The sequence below is a fragment of the Actinia tenebrosa genome, unplaced genomic scaffold (genome assembly GCF_029948245.1).
Source record: "Actinia tenebrosa isolate PJP-AT-01 unplaced genomic scaffold, QUT_ActTen_1.0 PGA_scaffold6__47_contigs__length_16458017, whole genome shotgun sequence".
In the NCBI taxonomy this organism is placed as follows: Eukaryota; Metazoa; Cnidaria; class Anthozoa; order Actiniaria; family Actiniidae; genus Actinia; species Actinia tenebrosa.
In genome coordinates this window covers 9037109-9057153 of record NW_028292583.1, presented here as the reverse complement: position 1 = coordinate 9057153, position 20045 = coordinate 9037109, and the positions used below count along the sequence as shown (strand labels likewise).

At 35.4% G+C, this 20045-nt stretch overlaps 2 protein-coding genes and 1 long non-coding RNA gene across 3 annotated transcripts; 1 reads left to right on the top strand and 2 right to left on the bottom strand.

The window, feature by feature from the left end:
* Window positions 1-2572: 2572 nt before the first annotated feature.
* LOC116300282 (uncharacterized) lies at window positions 2573-8105 on the bottom strand. Its single transcript, XM_031709119.2, has 3 exons — window positions 7972-8105; window positions 3795-3845; window positions 2573-3345 (listed from the first exon to the last, which is right to left on the bottom strand). Exons 1-3 carry the CDS (start codon window positions 8053-8055, stop codon window positions 3235-3237), a joined length of 246 nt encoding a protein of 81 aa, XP_031564979.1. The 5' UTR covers window positions 8056-8105; the 3' UTR covers window positions 2573-3234.
* Window positions 8106-8765: 660 nt separating this feature from the next.
* Window positions 8766-18350, top strand: LOC116300279 (uncharacterized). The gene is made up of 4 exons (XM_089039208.1): window positions 8766-9167; window positions 10928-11138; window positions 14615-15366; window positions 16513-18350. The coding sequence occupies exons 1-4, from the start codon at window positions 8816-8818 to the stop codon at window positions 17076-17078; spliced, it is 1881 nt and encodes a 626-aa protein (XP_088895334.1). The 5' UTR covers window positions 8766-8815; the 3' UTR covers window positions 17079-18350.
* LOC116300281 (uncharacterized) lies at window positions 11628-12362 on the bottom strand. The gene is made up of 2 exons (XR_004197574.2): window positions 12276-12362; window positions 11628-11819 (listed from the first exon to the last, which is right to left on the bottom strand). It is a non-coding gene; the product is annotated as an uncharacterized LOC116300281 (long non-coding RNA).
* Window positions 18351-20045: the final 1695 nt, after the last annotated feature.

The following is a 20045-nucleotide window of genomic DNA, read 5'->3' as shown; positions in this document are numbered from 1 at the left end:
TATCAGTATTGGTTGCCTTGAGATATGAAGTAACCTGTTGTTAGGTATAGTCATTCTGCTACTTACTAGGTTATAAACTGGGTTATTGGACTTAATGAAATTAATACAAGCATCCTCCCGCCTTTTTATAAGCGTCCACAGGCCAGATTCTAATAGTGCCAGATTGTAGGACTAAAATCGTATATTTTAGAACTTAGAAAAGCAGTAATAGCATCTAAATACCGTATATATTGTTGGAAAACACTGGTTTATGAAAATGACATCGGAGACATCGTGGCGTATTGAGTCACTTGACCTGCAGATATGGCGCCAAAGGGAGAAAGACCAAACCCTTGCTACTGACGGTCTTTCAAAGCTATCAATAAAATAGGGCATTAATGTACTGACTTAATTAAGTGATGTATTATATTTTTCCATCATAATTTATTTATCATAAATACTAAAATCAAGGCCAAAATGATTTCAAGCCAACAAGTTTCTTCAGCTCCATGACCATCGGCCATTCCGAGGTTTGAGTGTAAAAAATCTTGGTACGTCGAGTTAGCATTTAACGAACTGTCCACCCAAAAGATCTTTCCGAGTCCCCACGCAACAGGTAAGTGCCCCGACCCACTTGTTTCTGTATATTTATTTATTCAAAAGGACGTTTGCGGGCAAATGAAGTTGCAATCAGAATTTTCTTTAAACTTGACATTAACATAGATACCACAGCATATTCTTTTTTGTTCAAAAAAATAAAAACGGGGGTCACTGAATGCGTTTTGGTATCAATATTACGTTGTGAGGCTTGCAGCAACAACTGAGTACTTCTTTGGCGTCTCCCTTCTCTGTTGTGCGGGGTTCCACTATGTTAAAGAATGGACCGTAAGGTAAACTTTCTGAGTTCAGTATTAGGGCAAGGCATGACTGGATTATTGTGGGGTGGCGCTCCATAAATAAAGACAACATGCTCGTCAGGGGCGAGGTTTAGTCTTGTTTTTGCTAAGAAATCAATGAATCTTTGGATGGAAAACAAGGACATTGGTACATGAAATAGCTATAGCGACTGTCGCATTTCTCCCTCGCTGACCACACAAATATATAATTATATGAAGAATATTTAGATAAAAGGGGTCTTAAAGAGGAAATGGGTGTGTGGTCTATTGATTTTAAAAAATTGGGAAAACTTTTTTCGGTTTTCAATCCGAATATCGCATCAAAGGGGTCTTAAAAGTAAGACCATTTTTCAGTAAATTTTCTTCATATATATATATGTATATATAAATATGCCCTCCCTCCCTTCTAGCTTTCTTGACTTATTGCGGTCCAGATGTTATATCCGCATTCGTCTATAAAGATGCTATTGTTAAGCACAGCATGGCTTATAAACAAGCCGAGTTAGCTTAGTCCAATCTTTTTTGTAAGATATCCGGCAGGACGGTTTCTCTTACCGTACGTGATTCTGTCGATTCCTATTGTATCTCAAACCATCAAATAGTCTTCATTCACATCTTCGTAGTCCCTGATTCATGAGTTGGACGCTGTTCCAGCAGGATTCTATTTCTTTTTGGCATTTCGGACAAACTTTCGATTTTGTTGCTACTTGCACAATGAAAATTCTGTACGAAGCTTGCAATCGGCTGCCTTTATATCTTGTTGGAAGGATTGTTTGGAATTCAAGCTTTTATATCTTTACAAATTAAGAATAACGCTAATGAATCCCCGCCCCCTCACCCTTATAGTGTATTTAGAGGCACTGTAAAGTTAGGCCCTGGCTAAACGAGGAAACATGTTTCCCGCGCGCATGTTCCCCGATGTTTCCAAGTTTAGCCACATGCGAAACATTGCTACGCGCAACAAATTTTGCTTCCAAGAAGCAAAAAAATGTTTTTGCTGTGCGGCAGAAACATTTCATGCTTCCAAGACGCATGGAAACAATGTTTCCTCGTTTAGCCACGAAAGTCAATATTCTACAAGTTCGTTACTTAGCAACGCTAGCTCTATCTTGAAAGTGCGCATACGCTAACCGATATCGATTAAACATCCCGATGTTCCCTGACAGCTTTGCCACCTTTGGAAACATTTAGGAAAATATGTTTCCTCGTTTAGCCAGGGCCTTAATGAATTTAACTCCAGCCAAAGTGAAAATACATTTTTTACCATTGAATGTCAAAAGGCACTATTGTTTGTCTGTTGATGCAATTGAATGTTAATACATATGCAAATGTCGTTCTTGAAGGTTTCTTTCGTGCAAATGAACGAAAGTATATTCACCTTAATAAAACAACTATTGACACAAATGAATGAATATTTTCTGTAAATGAACAGACCCCACAAGCTTTTAGCTTTAAATATTATCATGTCTAAATAAAGGTATTCTATCTGTTTCTATTCTGTTAGCCCCGAATGCATTTGCCCTGAATGATTATTTTACGTCAGTGTGGAATGCTTTGTAATTTTTGGCATTTCAATTTACGAAAGAGAAATTTAAAATAATATTGGTCAATAAGTGGAAGGGAGCTATAGCCCCCACCCCCTCCCCCACCTCCCCGTTGCTACATCCATGCCCACACCCAGAAACACACAAAGCCTCTTTGAAATAAACTTTTCTTGAAGCATTTTAATAGAGGACAATCCATATTGCAATCCATGGTAATGTTCTGTTGTCCAGTCACTTCTCTTCTATACTTTATAAATACCAAGAGCATCCTGGGTAACCCAGGGGTAAAATTTACTTGTTCTCTCTACTCTCTGGTAGCAAGAAACGAACAACAGGATCTTATCTCTGGGTTACTGAGGATGTCCAAGAAGGTGCATTTTGCATAACTGAAATTTGAATTCTTTAGAAATGTAAATGTACATGTCAAGAGATAAGTTGATGTTTAAAAAATAAGCATACCAAAGGCCAACAAAAAATTACTTATTAACAATGTCTGTACTGTACGTATATCACCTGATTCCCTCCTTTATTTAAGTTATCAAGTTCTTAGTCTATATAATTCATTCATATCAAAAGCAACTTCAGAGAAAGCATTCTCAGGTATCAGGTAGTATTCAATAGGCAAAACTAAGTAAAGATCAAGGTATACTTATTACTTGTAAACATGTTCATATCATGGAATAACAGACAAAAACAGAGTCTTAGCTGCCCCTTTCCCTCCCCTCCCCCCATTTGCATCCTGTTCACTGGTAATGTTTTCACTGTAGCAAGATGTAGGGATTTGCTATATGGTTCAGGAGTCAACAAATATGTTTTTAACCAGTCTTTGGTAATACTGTAACTCTTTGTCTTGCATCTACAAAAAGGCGGACACAATTGGGTTCTTGGATTTTGCTTATGAAGCTCTTGTCTGGAATGATTTGAATCTAAAACAATAAATTCAACATTAGTAATAATTTTGTCTGGAGCTATATCTATTTCTTGTACCATTTTTTCAATGCTTTTAAGTTTTGTGTAATAGATGGCTTATCTATTTGGAGTCTTTAATTTAGAAATTAAATGTTATTTTTGTTTTTATAAGAGTGCATGCAGTAAAACCATTAAAAAAAAATCAAAATTGATACTGACAAACAGTATACACTCAACCAGTCAACCAGAACATTTCATAATGTTAAAACACATACACAAGGGACAATTTGTGATTATCAATGGTTTTACTGCATATGCTCTTATCACTTCTTTGTGGTTATGATTAACATTTTAAATGATGATTTTAAAAAATTTATTCCTAAAATCATTTTTAATATTGTTATCTTATTTATCAATTCATTTAATTAGTGTGTAAATTTTAAAATATTTTGTTTTGTTTAATTACTTTAAGCCCAGGATGTTCTCTGTCAATAACTGTGACAGCTTCTTCGGCATCCTATGAATAAACAATTTATTTGAGTAATTTTATCATAACGTAAGACTTGCGTAATTAAAGCTCAAACACTTGTGATTGTGTGGTTTCTTTTTGATCACTCTTCTTTGTCTAAGTGTATATCAAGGAAAAAAATTTTTTTTCGAAATCATTTATGTGTGAACAGTGAAGAAGCATGATTTGTGTATGTGGTCTTCTCCTTTCAGAGATATAAACATTTGAAATATCAATATGCAATTGAGATGACATCAGTTCAAGATTGTGTTGCAGTGAAATAACCTAAAAGTGTATGAAACTATATAATTCAGTCATAAGGATGATTTGCAAATGAAAAAAAGTACTTTCCACAAAAGCATTTTTGTATAATAAATTAGTCTTGAAGTTACGTCATTTTATTGCATTTTGATATTTCAAATGTTTATATCTTTGAAAAGAAAATTCCACATAAAAAAAAATCCTGCAACCATACTACTACTACAACGCTGTTCACATACAGTCAATTCAAAAAACGTTGTCGTCGACCGGCTCAAGCCTACGCGACTGGACCGAAAGGAATATGGGTAAAAATCACTGAAGCGGTTAAATATTCATTCTGAATTAATTGTTCCCGCTAGGAATAAAGATAATAATGGCGAGAAACAATCCATCAAATGCATGTCTTTGGGTTTAGGGAAAGTAAAACAAAGTAGTTATGATTCAGTTCACAATTTCGAAAATATGAAGGCATTAAAAAAACGTCTCCTTCGACACTTCCCGCTCGCCTATGAAGGTTCGTGCTGTAAACCAGGCATAACTAGTCAGATAAAATTATGCAGTCAACTCGGCTTCAATGATTGCTACCCAGAGTTCCTTTCGGTCCAGTCGCGTAGGCTTGAGCCGGTCGACGACAACGTTTTTTGAATTGACTGTATAAGTGATTACTAGCTGTTCACGTATAAGTGATTTTGAAAATAATTTTTTTCCTGTGATATACACTTTAAGCTGCCTGTACTTGTCATGTAAAAAGCAAAGCAGTCAAATTCATAAGGAGTAAGTGTCTTGTCTATCTATTTCCCCCTCCCCTCAGGGGCGGTGGAACCAGGGGGCCGGGGGACGTATGCCCCCCCCCCCCCACCAAATTTTTTGGGGGGGCCTGGCCCCCCAAAAAAATATTGGTTCTTAGTCATTGTTTTACGGTGCATGCGTCTGCAATCAAACAAAACATTGTCGTTATCACATAGCGTTAAATATAATCTTCAGTGTCCCCCCAAAGATTTTTGCAGTGTCCCCCCAAAGATTTTTGCAGTGCCCCCCCAAGGATTTTTAGCTTCCGCCGCCCCTGCTTTAGGAAAAGAATGATCAATATAACATCAGTCTTATGTCTAGTTTTTGTAGATTTATTCAGCATTGCATCTGACCTTCCACACCTTCTTGTTTAGTTAATTCATAGTTACATTGTTTTAATTTTAATGAGAAAGAAAATTTGTGAAGCATTTTAGTTCTGGAGGTAGTGTAAAAATAATGGTCATTACTTATTATCATTTTAAGTAAATTCATTCATTTATCAATGCTTGTGACTTAATCTTTGTTAAAAACATTTTTGATTCATCATAAACCTCTGAAAATGAGCGCCCCAAAATCGAAGCCCTCCCAAAACAGGACCCCAAAATTGTGAAAAGAAAAAACCCTTCCTATATTACCGGCATTTGCATTGCTACGCGGCCACCCCAGACAAAAATCGTGACGTGCACTTTGCAATAGACTACTGTCAATCAAACAAGTTGACGTCATTTATACACGTTTGGATTGGCCCGGATAGGCCCGGTGAGTGTGGCTCATAATACTTGTAAACAATCAACCGAAGTTTTAGTGCCTTTTGAATCACACAAGCATGTAAATGGTGTCAACATAATTGATTGACGGCAGTCTATTGCAAAGTGCATGTCGCGATTTTTGTCTAAGGTGGCCGTATAGCAATACAAACACCGGTAAGCTCTACGCTGCTCCCCCTTTCTTCTCTTTATTTGTTATTTAGGGACCGGTCATTATCCTAGATATTTAACTAATCATAAAACATTGGCTTATATACTCCAGATTATACTTTATCTATTACATAAACATCAGTGAGGATGTAACATTTCGGGCCAAACCTTGGGAGGGGGGGTCATATTTTTTTATGCATGCTAAAATGAGGTGGGCTAACTTGTAACTTGCAGGATTTAGGGAGTGGGCTATGGGTAATTTCTATACTATCCGGGAGAAATCCCCCACTTCATAAATAATGACCGGTCCCTTATTGTTGACTAACCCCTCCCCCGTAAATTTAGTGGCAGCTCTCCTTGTTTTACCAGCTTCCTTAGACATGAATAATCAATTGCTTACCAGAAACATAGATAAAACTTAGTAAACAGCTACAAAGATTTGTAAAAGAATTTGTATAGTATTTTAGAGTACATTTTGAGGGATCACTTCACGATATGATTGATCAAAACAAAGATGCAATCGCGACCAAACACCTTGTTCACTAGCTAACTATATCAAGTCCATTTCTACTAACTTGATGGGGGGGGGGGGGGGGGGTAAAGGTCAAGAGTTTCCCCGCCACAGGCTACCACAGGGATCCGAAGTGATAAAAAATGGTGAATTGGGGGATGGCGTCCAATCCTGGACTGACTTTTTGCGAAAATGTCTTATTTTAACACAATTTGATCATTTTGGTTTTCTATTCAAACACATACGTACTTTGATATACAGAAAACTTCACAATAAAAAATTCTTCAGTTTTGTTTTGCTTTTTTCTGCTGAAGGGGGGCTTTAGCCCCCCTTTGTCCCCCTCCCCCCCCCCCCCCTCCCCCTGGATCAGCCCTTCCTTCTATATAGCCAAATCAGGTTAAAATGTTTGTTTGGAAGTTTGCCAAAGATCGAACTTGCCAAACATCGAACCAAAAATACCTTCACAAGAGCTGAAGAAATCCAAAAAAATCTGAAGAAGCAATGAGTAGTCTTCTTGGTATCATCTTCCTTATTACTAAGCTTAAGCTCATATGTTGAGAAAAGTAATGGAGTGTGCATGAAAATTGAAAACAGAAGTTAGGGTCGTTTATCAGAAAAAATCGAAATAACAGAGAAACTCAATGATTTGAAAAATCTAGTCTAATCAATCAAGTTCGAATCTTAAGCTCAATTTGCTTAGATTTTTTAAATTTATATAGGATAACGGTTTCCAATGAATTTCATCCTAAGGCAAGTAATCATAACATTTTACATTTTCGTGAAAAGAATGAAGCCGAGAACGTATTCTAAATGAAGAAATGGTGAGCAAACGGACTTGTTGATTTCACAAAAACATATTTCACAGGCATCCATTAAAAGCTGATTATCTTGAAAACAAGCTTGGAACACCCCATTTTTCTTTCCATTCTTGAAATCAGCAGTACATTTCACTTTTTAAAAAATTAGTTTTAAAGAAAGTTTGATTTTTTCCAAAAGTAGCCAGTCACCTTAAATTGATGCTCATTAGGCCGTGGTGTATGCATAAAAATAGTTATAGCATAATATATGCAATCATAGGACACAACTACTACTAGGTGGATGGATTTGCATTTGGAAATTTGAATTTGAATAGGATTCCCCTGACAATATTCCTGTACACTGCGATATTAACCTTAGATGACATCCATGCATACTAACAGCACTTAACTTGCAATATGCAATGGTTAAGGTGTATGGGGGGGGGAATGAATTTTATTTTTGATGCCATTTCTTCAGTTGTGGTTTTCAATAAGCTGTAACTTGGCCTCTCTACCAATGTCGAGATACTCTTTTTATTTTTGAAGTTCAATTTCACACAACTGCTCATTTTAAGGAGGACAACGTCACGTGACCTGTTAGGGCAAATCGTCCATTTCAAAATATTTCATTCAACATAAGACAACTCGACTAGCGATTTTAAATTTCAACAGAAAAAGGCATAACATGAATTCTTTACAAGTAAAACAGTCAATAGGTAGTAAATATGAAAGAAAAAAGAAAATCATTGTTTTAGAGGCTCTGTGTTTCCAAGTCAACGACAAATTCAGCAGACAGAAAACCTACATATGATACAATAATTTAGGTTTTGGTCACAGAAATCGAAATAATACTGTATTACCTTTCCAATGAGCTCTGGCCATTTCGTTTTTGGTTCCTTTGGCACTTCTTTTCTTCGAAACTTGAAATTTAATTTCTCGGCCATATATGTTCGGTTTGTTTAGCCAACTGAAGACGAGCCTGCGATACGTCCAACAATGGTACAGCAGCATGAGCATGAGCGTGTAACGTACTGGAATTAACAAAAAATTCGCAATTTTCTTGATACCCTATTAAAATAATTTAGAATTATATCATATGCTAGTAAAAAAAAGTTCGCAAATTTATCAACTCTCATACTAGTAATTTGCGAATTCTGGTACCGTATCATATTTCAAGATATACTAGTAAAAGAAAGTGATGTAATACGATGGCATCAAAATTCGCAAATTATGAAAGTTGATAAATTTGCGAACTTTTTTTACTAGTATATGATATAATACGGTACCAGAATTCGCAAATTATGAAAGTTGATAAACTTGCGAACTTTTCTTTACTAGTATTACTATATGATATAATTTCAAGTTATTTTAATACGGTATCAAGAAAATTGCGACTTTTTTTTATTAGTACTGTTAAAGAGATTGTAAATTGGTTTGGAAAAATCTTTTTTTGGAACAAATTGATTCGGACCCTTTTTTATTTTGATATAACTTTTTCTTCAGGTTACTTCATTTGGTGGTAACATGGATAACATTCAGTCTCGCCTAGAAACTCGTCCCCTCCCCACTTAGATTTTAAAGTAGCCTCGACAGGGTGTATTATTTTCCCGCGTTTGCAAGTACTGGAAGCGTTGGAAGCCCCGCACGACAAGAATACGACAAGAAGAAGTTTGTGGAAAGGTTCTGCTTGTTTTAGGCATCAGAATGGAAATGTTTGCTAAACTTTTTGGCAGTGACATAATGACCATCCATAATCCTGTGTATCCATTAAAGTTTGAACGTTTTGGTCTGGGAGATCCAAAGAAAGACCCCGAATTTTGCTCGCACGTGGAAAATCTTGTGTGTGCTGGTAATCCAGTGTCATCCGAAATGAGCGCCGCATCCAGCTCTTATTGCAGCAAAAGAATTTTTAAAGCAGAAGAAAAGGCAAGGATGGCGTATTCCAGCGAGGACCCTGTAAAAGTAGCGAAAGACGCCTTGTCTATTTCTCCTTATTGCCCCGAAGCTTACAACGTAATGGCTGCGTGTGGCTCGGACACCTATGAAGAAGCACTCGGTACGTATGCTGAAACCCTATTTTAAGGCCTGAGAAAATGGGTAGGAGGGTTACCCTTCAAGCGGGGTCAGTAGAAAGCTTCTGTTTTCAAGAAAAGCGATCTAGATAGGCCATTTAACTACCTTTATAGTGTCTAGTAAGGGTGAACGAGATCAACGTTTTATTTTGTTCCTTCTCAGACTATGTGTTTCATGTAGCTGGTCAATCACGTGATATTCGATGGCACCACAACATTCTCTTTGTATTTTTCGCGTGTCAACTTTATAGCGTTCTAGCTAGTTTTAGAAGTAGTTATTGCAATGCCGCCATATAACTCAAAAGTCATTTTTTAATCTGCCTATACACTCGATGTAGCATTTACTTTACATTTACATCTCCCTTACTTCTGTACCGAGTGACAAAACACATTTCATAAATAGTCGTTGCGGCAATTTTGATTTTGTTGTTACTGTTTCAGTAGGCAATCATTTACTTCTGCAATACCCTATTGTATCATATATATGGTATTGTAGAAGATCTTAAAACGTATATGGATATCTCTTGTAGTGGCAGATTAAGGGTTAGGTGCAGACCCCCTCTCATTTCATCCTTAAAAACTTGATTCTCTCAATACTAGTAAAAGATAAGAACTTTTACTAGTATTGAGAAAATCAAGGTTAAGAGGGATACCTCAATAATTTTCATCCTTTCAATATTTTCTGCAAGTACACCAAATTTGCTTTCATGCAAGGAATAACTATAGAATACCCCGCCAAAGCCTTCCCCAATCCTAACCTTAACCCTTACCCCAAGGTACTCGATTGTTTATAACTACAACGAATGCGTAGGCAGCCCACTATAATACTTTTCCTTGTGGGGTATTCTATAGTTGTACCTCATCCAATATAAAATTGATAGCTGAAAATACAACTTGCCTCAGTGCCGCCATTTTGTATATTAGCAGGAGATATATTTGGCATATTATTAGGGGATATAATTTAGAGAAATCTCAAGTTTGAAAGTACAGCGTTTTTGATCAGTTATCAACTAACTGTAAGCCTAAGCTATTCAAATACTTTCCTTTCTTTATCATCTGTAATGTCTTTATCCCTGTTTTCAATGTTGTTCTTATGGTGGTCCACCAACATGGTCCACAAAAGGTGGTTCTTAGACCGGGTCCACAATTAAAGGTGTCCATGTTTTGAACCCTCCCCTAAATTTTTGAGAGGGTACAAAAATATACTTATACTAAACCTAATTGTAGGATAAAACAATTAATGATTAATTAATTCACACACACAAACATCAATAATAATATTGTTGCCTGGAAGAAACAAACTGTTTTCATAGACCGTGACCTATGCAGTTTCTAATTTGCTTTCCTCATATCTAAAGTCATTTATTACTATTTTTTAATATTTTTGGTGACACAAATCACTATATTTGCAAAGGAAATATATTAAAAGCTCTTATTTATCATTTAGTTTTGCCACGGAAGAATAGCTGAATTCAAAATTTGCTGCTAATTTTTTGTCTTAATACTCAAACACTATTGGATAATTTGTAGAAAATTCATTGAGGTGGGCTTGGTTTGCATAGTCACACCATAAGATATGTTCTTATGCTTAGATAACTCTAATAGCTTTAGATAATCAAGGGGAAAAGAAAAATATTGACCCTAAATCCTTGCTTCTTTATCTTTTTTACTATTACTAGTAAGATTTGTATTACTTGATTACTAAGAAAATCAACGTGATCTTTACTTTTGATTCGTCACCCAGATTATTACAACAAAGCAGTTGAAGTTGCTCCAAAAGTCAGCCCAGAATTTGATTCTGAGATTGGTGAAGGTAAATGCTGGAGTTACAACCACCTTCGAAGCTACTTTCGAGCTGTTCATGGTCAAGCTAACACGCTACGCAAGGTGAACCGGAATAAGGAGGCTTTGGAAAAATATCTTCTTCTTGAAAAACTGGACAGTAACTTTTATAGGTAAAAATAATAATCTAGGATACCTTTAGATTTAGGCATTTACAATGAGACTGTTTCAGCAAATATTTTTTAAAGCTTGGCAAATAAAGTAAGTTTATGTGAGTGAAACATTCCCATAGTTAATGATAATACTCAGAGGAGGAGTGACTACTATCCCACAGTGCATTGCGAAAGCAAGTATATCATCGAATTTTTTGGCACGTGGATCATTGTGTTCAAGTCCGAAGCGTTTAGACCAAGAGATTTCTGTCAAAATATTCTTCAGAATTGAAGACTGTTTCAAATTTCTGCTCCTTTGTGCTCAAAAAGAAGAGTTTTTAAAGCATATTTGCCTCTTATTGAGCATCAACTTTCTTCTGAAGGCTTTTTGCCTGGGCTATTGTTTTAGTCTAACTTGAACATGGCGCTGCACAAAGTGACACTATAATTATAGTCATGCTAAACAAAGATTTATTTCAAGAGAATTCTAGAACCAAGCATCACATAGAATTTAATAGAGAATTATGTCTTTTATTTAGCAAAATTATAGGCCATTCAAATAATAAACGTTCAGCTTTGCTGTGTTTCTAACAGCCTAACATTTTCTGATTGTAACTGGAATGTCCGCCACTAAAGGTCAAAGCCCGACTGAGGCGGTCAAAGAAATTTGATTGAAGTTGTGTTTGTTCGACTTGGGTTATTCTGAAAAACAAAATGAAAGTCTATGTTAGATACAGAGGCTTAAACAACCACATGACCAGTGATATTGATTCATTACTTAAAATTGGAATAGTTTCGATGGCGAGCGATCTGTGGTCATCAGCATGAAGCAAATACGCTTTGTGACAACTATCTTCAGTCTGTAAATGTGAAAAATAGTAAACATAATCCAACATTTCTTGTTAAAAACCTGGGTCAATCTGAGTCAAACTATGTTCACTTTAAAGCTACAATGACATACAAAGTAGGAAACACATAACATATGAGATTGACCCTCAAATTATTAAGTTATAAATAAAGAAACATACATCAAACTATCAAAAATAAAAATCTCCTGAATGACAATAACATTGAAGAAAATGTAAAATTATACACTCTAAACTCGTCTATTCAAGTCCAAAAATACACAAATGATAAATTATTATCTCTAGAACTTACCTAGTGCAGCAAAGTAGAAACATCCCTCATTACTAGAATAAAAGCTATTTTCAGTCAAGGCAGTAACTTGCCGCCATATTGAAAATATACAATTGCAAAGCACTATGGGATAGTAGTCACTCCTCCTCTGGATAATACTTATGTGATATTAAAATTAAGTTTTCACTGCTCTTTAGTATATAAAATAATGTCATAAAGAGAATGTCTCTGAGCATCATTCAACCTACTCACTGTGAAATGAAGGGAAGGAAACTTTGGGAATTTGAGGACTTTGGAAAAGCGATTTGCAAACATTTTGCTCCACTAGAGCTTGTAAGATATTCAAAATATAATTGAATTTGGCAGCAAAGCTCTGACATTTATATTTTTATCAATTACACTAACAGGTCAAGTTTTCTAGTCAATAGATAGTCAATGAGGCGCGTAGTGCCAAATAGACAATTTGACTTATAGAAAACGAGAATGAGTAGTCTGATTGTTTTATCAAAAACCTACTAGCAATCTACTAGCTAATGTTATAGTTTGAGGAAAAAAGAATTACACTGACAACTTAAATGAACAAAATTAAACAGCAATCAACCGGAGGCACTATTTTCATTCATCTTTGCAAATTCGACTTGAAGTCCTAACGTATAAGCTTAAACTTGCTCTATATGTGACCATGTAAACAACATGTGCAAGTTTCGTCTTTAAGGTACCACCATGGGACCTTCGTGACCGATGTTCACTAAAAATGCCATAGCGCACTAACTATTCAACTGATATTGCTACAAAAGTATATATATTCTTAATGCTGAATAAACACAGATTTCAACCATGAGAATTATTTTTGAACATTATCTTATCAGTTTTTCAAGAGTGCGAGTTTTATAATTTTCGACCGCTCTTTTTCAAAAAGTTTCAGGAATTTTTTTGACTAGGAAATAGTTGATGTCACCATAAAGAGCACAGTTTAATCTCCAAAACGGTGTCTCAGAATTTTTATATCTTGTCTTGTTTATGATTTATGCATAAAAGAGGTAAAAATCACGTCAATCAACTTTGAGAACAAATATTTCCGCAACAAATGTGTTTCTCAAAAATTTGTAACAACATTTTGGAGAATAAACTGTGCTCTTTACGGTGACGTCAACTATTTCCTAGTCAAAAAAATTCCCGTTAACTTAATTAACACAACTTTTTTTGACTCTCTTTGAATGAACTTAACATTGAACACAACTGAACTGATGAATGAAAAACTAACAACAAAAACTTCATCATACTTTTGTATTTTTCATGTGTGCTCTAAATTTCTAACGAGTGTGTGCACTGAAAACGTAATGAAAACAAACTGAAAATATCCACTTGCCACAATATTTATAGCTTTTTGTCTTTACTATTACGGTCAAAACTCTCTTTCCAATATTTTTCACCTTTTTATCTGTTTTTGGTATCAATTTTCTAATTGAATGAGTGATAAACTGAACAGATGGTACCGAACAGATTTATTCACGAATACTTTGTTGTCAGATCATTCAAAGGTGTGCCTTTTCAGTTAATTTGCACTTTCTTTATTGTTTTGTCTTTTCTTACCGATTAAAGTTCTTCATAAATATATGTGAATAAGTTGTCTTCTGGATTTTTTCTGTTCTTTGAGAAATGCCATCATTATCTGGTGCATAATCTTATGTCAGATGTTCATCTGTCGTTGTAAATTTTTAACATGAAAATCTCAGTGAAATCTGACAGCCACTTTTTCATTTAAAATTGCCTAAATTATTCTTCAGTTTTTAATTTATCTCTATCGTCCAAAATCTCAGCTTCCTTTTCATGATATAGTCTTGTCTTTTCTACGATTGATTTTTAAAGGATTTTTTAAAAACAAGTAGAGATTCCAGCAAAACTTGACCATACACTTGTTTGTTTTTCACTACTTACTATCTATTCTAGGATAGATATTAGGTATGTTAGCCAATCAGATTGCAGGATTCGTGATAGTATGCTGGTAGGTTATATGCTATATGCTGTTATATAGGCTCTTCATACGACTCAGTCTAATGGGCTCAAAAACAGATGTAGTGTCAGTTTGATAAATATAAAAATCAGTTGAATAAGTATTTGTTAATCTTGCATCATCTTTTTATAATGCAAAGGTTTGGTTGACTTGACATTGTCAAACTTGAATTAGCAATAACAATTCGTTTTATTAATAAATTTAAGCAGGCAATGGAAGTCAATTCTAACTTTTGAAATTCTTTGTAGATTATACATGTTATGGCATGTAATGTTGTATTTGAATCTGCCTGTGCAGTTATTTCTTGCTATTAACTTGTTCTAATGAAAATATTTATATCTTCTAGCTGGTCATCCTTTGCTAACTGGAGATACCATGTGCTGGAAGTCTACATGAAACTAGGTGACGATAAGGGAGCTCTTAAATTTGCTTCCAAGAAATCTAATGAACAAGCATTTGCTTTAGCCTCATCAGCCACTGCTTGGCTTTGGAGCCTTGCTTTGCTAGAATATAGGTATAAACACCATAGAGGATTTGCTAGTGATTATTATGAAAACTTGGAGCAAATGTCACCTTCAACACCTCCAATTGGTGCTATAATGAGAGCAGCCCAAGCATCACGCCATGTTATCAGCTTCCTTACTGGAGAGAGAGAGTTAACCAATATTAGCATTCCCCACATGATGAAATCTGAGAACTCCCTGAGTAATGCTGCTGTGTATTGCATGTCAAACCTAGAGCTTTGGAAGAGTACTCCTGGGGCAATTGAGTGGGCTGCAACCAATTGCCACACACACTACTGTCTTCTCATGCTCAGGAAAGAAAAGGAAATACTAGGCTTTCTAAAGCTGGAATCCACTTTAGACAATTTTAGAAAAATGGTCAACAAAGGAGTTTTCCTGGAAGCTTCCCTACCAGGATTTGGGGGACGACTTGTGAGTGAGGCTGTCAAAGCAGATTCCTCAAGTTATCTGGAAGTTTTGCTGAAAGCTGGTGCTAAAGTTGTACCTGATTTGTATGGTAATATGCCTCAACCTCTTCATATTGCCTGCTATTATGATCATCATCCAGACATCATAAAGAAGCTCTGCAAATATGGTAATTTTTGTGCATTTCATATTACAACAACAGTCATATAGATTTAAAGATATTTAATTTCTACAATGTATTTTAATCACTAAATTCATATACAGCTATTTCGACAAAAAAAATGTTGAAAGCGCAGACAGCAAGTGTGACGATTGGCATTTGCATGACATTTGCATTTGTCAAAACACGAATAATCAAGGTTTTTTCCTTCGTTTCATCGACCACAAAAAGCACCAAAAATCCCAACAACAATATCTGTGTCATTGACAATAATAATAATGAGAAATACAAGTCGCTCCAGCAATTCTTGCATCTTGGAATGACCTATCACTTATGAAACAATAATGATAAAAGGGTAAATCATACACTGTGAAAAGATGAAAAAACTTACTAAAAGGTTACTATCTATTACTTATGACCAATTCTTCGATTGCATGTTAAGTCATCACAGCCTCTCGAGAGTGCTTTGGTGCCATTTAACGAAATATTTCTTATTACCATCCCTTGTTAAGGGCACCACAATGGCCACCATGCTTTTGTCTTTTAACTTTCTTGAGAATGATTGCAACCCATCAATTGCTTATTGCTGTTCACCTCTTCCTGTTTAAATCATCATACTATAGGCCAAAGTAAAAACATTTGCAGCCAAAATTTCAAAATTCAGTCATTTCTTTTGATAGTGTTTTTAGGTTGGCCAATATGATTGAATAATGTTAATAATAGCTGATAAAGTTTGACAAATAAAAAGCTGCTTAATTATTATTTCTAAATGTCAAAGAAGAAGGCAAAATCAAGTAGTTCATTAAGACTGCATTTTCCAAGGTACTGGACAATTTTTTTAACTATGGTCATAAAATTGTCAGATGGAACATAAACACAACAATGTCAATGGTATTTCAAATTTTTGACTAGTAAAAAGTTTGCCCAGCACTGTGTAAATGCAGCCCAAGACTCACACACAATGTAGTTTGATTATTACATATACCCCTTGCAGCACTTTGAATTTGGAATGCAGCTTGATCTGGGTGACAAAATGATAGATTCCAATTCTCAAGAGATTGTATTTCTTTTTTTGCCCTCCAGATCAGCTGCTTTGACTTCAAATGCAAGGGGTCTATATACTGTGTTGACTAAATCTACTTTAATGTATTACAGGTGCAGATTCAAGTTGTAAGTATGGTTTACATTATAGCCCAATAGAAATGGCAGCAGAACAGGGAGCTGTGGGAGCACTGAAGACAGCAATCAGTTGTTTACCAGAAAATTCATCCAGAAGCAAGAATGGGATAATGGATGATATCCTCTTTGTTTTGTTCAACACATCTTGTTATGATTGTATCAATGGAAAGGGACCCAAATGCCAGCGCTGTTTACATGATTCCCAGCCACACCCAAAAAATGCTTCTTTTACTGGATGTGTTGATGTGGTCCTTAATGCTGGATATGTTCCTACAAAGAGGATCCTAATTCGTCTCCATCAAATGCACAGTTTCAAGCCAGAGCTATTTCAATACATCCTCCAATCTGCTATCAAATTGTCTCCATCGTTAAAGACCTTCTTACATATCGATACAGAGCAAGCTTGGGAAAATATGTGCAGTTCTTGTGCTGAAGGGAACATCAAGACAATGATGTGTTCAGGTTGTCGTAATATCCGCTACTGTTCCAGAAAGTGTCAAAAGGCTGACTGGAAGAATCACAAGAAAATGTGTTTTCCCTGAAAGGACCGATCTGTCCAAGACTATAGGAAGGCAGAGTCCAGTTTGACAATTAATTTTTGCATCATGTTATTATTTAGTTCAAAAACACCTTGGTATATTATATATTATTATATATTTTATATTCAGACAAGAAATTGTTTTACAAAACAGAGAAATGTTTGCTTTCTCTTATTTAGCAATAGTCATACGTATTTGTTAAGCAATCTCATTACCAATATTAACATGTTGAATTAGATAATGAGAGCATCACAGGAAGAAGATGAAAATATTGGCATAGAGATTGCTTCTACAGAAAAAGGAGATATCAGAATAGAAAATTGTATTTAATATCTGTAATAGAACCATCATCTGTTTGGAAAAGATGGTCCTCATCCTAACATACACCTCATAAGAATGCATGACCCTGGGGAGGGGGACTCCAGGAAAAAAGTACCGGGGATGTTCGTCGGAAATTTTCAAAAAGACCCCTAAAGGATACCGGAAGTCTTAAAAAAGGGCACGGCTGAATGATTTTTAACCCCTAAGAGATACCACAACAAATAATAAGTTTGCTCGAGTAGTAATTATTCTTCTTACACTAGGCATCTGGCCTATAAAAAGTGCCTAGGATAAGCCATATAGATGCGCGCTTCTCTCCTTTTCCAACACCCTAAGAGATACCAGAAAATGCTGATTTTCAGAAAGATACCAAACCACGAATTTTTACCCCTAAGAGATACAACGAGCATCCCCAGTACTTCTTTCCTGGAGTCATCCCCGGGTAAATGACCAATGCAAGTGTTTTCTTTATTCATTTTTGATCACTAATATTGGATTATAATTGCCCTATCTTGCTATGATGTCACACAGCTTCAATTATTAGGTTAAGGGGGATACAATAAAAGTTGATATTACTATAATACATAATAATACAATATGTCTGGTTTTCAAACATTTTATAAAACTGTTTATCGTATAATGTATATGGTGGCTACTATAACCCTTATTTTTCCTAAGGCTCTAAGAAATACTTTTTTGCAGTTTTCTTTGTGTTGTTGCTGTTTTGTTCTACTGCCAAGATTCTTGTCATTAAACCAAGATTGTTTTCATGTGGCATCATAGTGATATAGGGTAATTAACAAATTGCAGAACCAGTCTGAATGATCAGGTATTGATCTAACAAGCTTAGACTTGTAAGTTTTGGTTGCACATGTTCTAGTTATAATTATTGCATTTTGCAATTTATTCCGTTCTAAAATGACATTACAATACTTGCAGAGAGATAAGATTTCAGCAATGATGAGACAGGAATTATCCCAGTTACGACGTGTCTCAGCAGTATTCTAAATAAATGTACATTAAAGTGTAAGAATCAAAAGTAGAAAAGGATCACCTGTTATATTGGACCATTGTTGAGCATCGTATGAGCATTATGCTATTGGGTAAATTGTTGGGCATCTAGCTTATAAAACCCTGCATAGGGAGGAAACTGCAATTGGATCAAAGGGTGGATTTGATCATCATACCGAAGGTCCCAGATGTAACACCTTGTAGAGTGTACTCCACATGTCTGTGAAACAAAGACAAAGAGGTATTGTCATGGTGTACTGGTTAACCAAGAGTATCATAGGTTTCCATGCAAACACATGAGTGGGGCCAGGCAAGATTCTAACCTCACACCCTGGCATGAAATGATATTACAATGCCTATATCAACTCTAAACCTAATCACTCAACAAATCTTTCCAATTTTTAAAAGGAGGCAGCATGGTCGAGTGGTCATAGCATCAGTCTTGCAATACGGTGGTGCTGGGTTAGAGTCCTGCTGTGGCCACTAGCTGAGACTGTATTTGTCCTGATTTCTGATTAGCTCAAATTCAATTTCTCAAACATGCTTGTAAATAGCCAACTGGTTTGCCTCCTTGCCAGTTGGGATTCTTAACACACTTAATGTTTCTTTGATTAATTATTCTTCATTTCAGTTTATTAATTTGTGGACTACACTGTAATCTAGCAGTTAGCTAAGTGTACTCTCCATGTTAAAAAAGGTTAATTTTATTCATTTATTTATTTATTTCGTCATATTTAAAATGATGCTTCATTATTGTATGCACAAAAATATTCATTATAGTATATAATATATATAGAGGATATTACATGGGCGCCCGGAGATACGAAATTTATCTTCGAGTGTTGAAAAGATTTTCAACACGAGAAGATAAATTGCGTATCTCCAAGCGCCAATGTAATATTCTGTTTATTATATAATTATCAATGAAGTATGTTTTGGCTTTTTCAGGCAATTCTTTCGGTGTATTTTTAAATAGACATCGCAATGGTGTCATTTTCACACGTGAAAATAACATGTTATTTTCACGTGTGAAATATCAATTTTTCGAAATAGAGAAAAATAGATATTTCATTGGTAATTATATAATAAATATATATATGCTATCATGGGACACGACTACTAGTGTAATGAATTTGCATATCAGAATTTGTATATGTAATAGGTCTCCATGCTGTCCAATTAAGAAATAATTGGACGAGGACTTCCAAAATTGGATGAGGCCATAGGCAGTCAGAGGAATTTTTCAAGTCTAATTATTCCTTGATTGGGGAGCACGAAGTCCCATTACCTATTAATTACATAGCTGCCTAATTAATCCCATATCAACAAGACCTGTCCAATTAATGATGGTAATTGAACTTCGTGTTGTGCAATTTTTGGAACAAAATTTTACAAGTGATTACAAAATTGCACGACCGCATAGCTGGAGTGCAATTTGTTAATCACAAGTATGATTTTGGTCCAAAATTGCACGACACGAAGTTCAATTACCACTTAATCAATCACTTAATCCTTTTTGTAATCATACACAAGAAAAAAGACACAATAAAGAGAGCAGAATAATCAATCAGGTTTTTCCTGGTATGAAATAAACGATTTATCAGCAAATCATTAAATACTCATAATAATGCTTCTCTC

Coding starts and splice junctions, on each gene's coding strand:
- LOC116300282 (XM_031709119.2), bottom strand. CDS start 8,055: ATGGCCGAGAAATTAAATTTCAAGTTTCGAAGAAAAGAAGTGCCAAAG. Junction 3,846..7,971: donor GGCCAGAGCTCATTGGAAAG/GTAATACAGTAT, acceptor GTTTATTCATAG/GATGCCGAAGAAGCTGTCAC. Junction 3,346..3,794: donor GAGAACATCCTGGGCTTAAA/GTAATTAAACAA, acceptor TTATTGTTTTAG/ATTCAAATCATTCCAGACAA.
- LOC116300279 (XM_089039208.1), top strand. CDS start 8,816: ATGGAAATGTTTGCTAAACTTTTTGGCAGTGACATAATGACCATCCAT. Junction 9,168..10,927: donor CACCTATGAAGAAGCACTCG/GTACGTATGCTG, acceptor TTCGTCACCCAG/ATTATTACAACAAAGCAGTT. Junction 11,139..14,614: donor CTGGACAGTAACTTTTATAG/GTAAAAATAATA, acceptor TATATCTTCTAG/CTGGTCATCCTTTGCTAACT.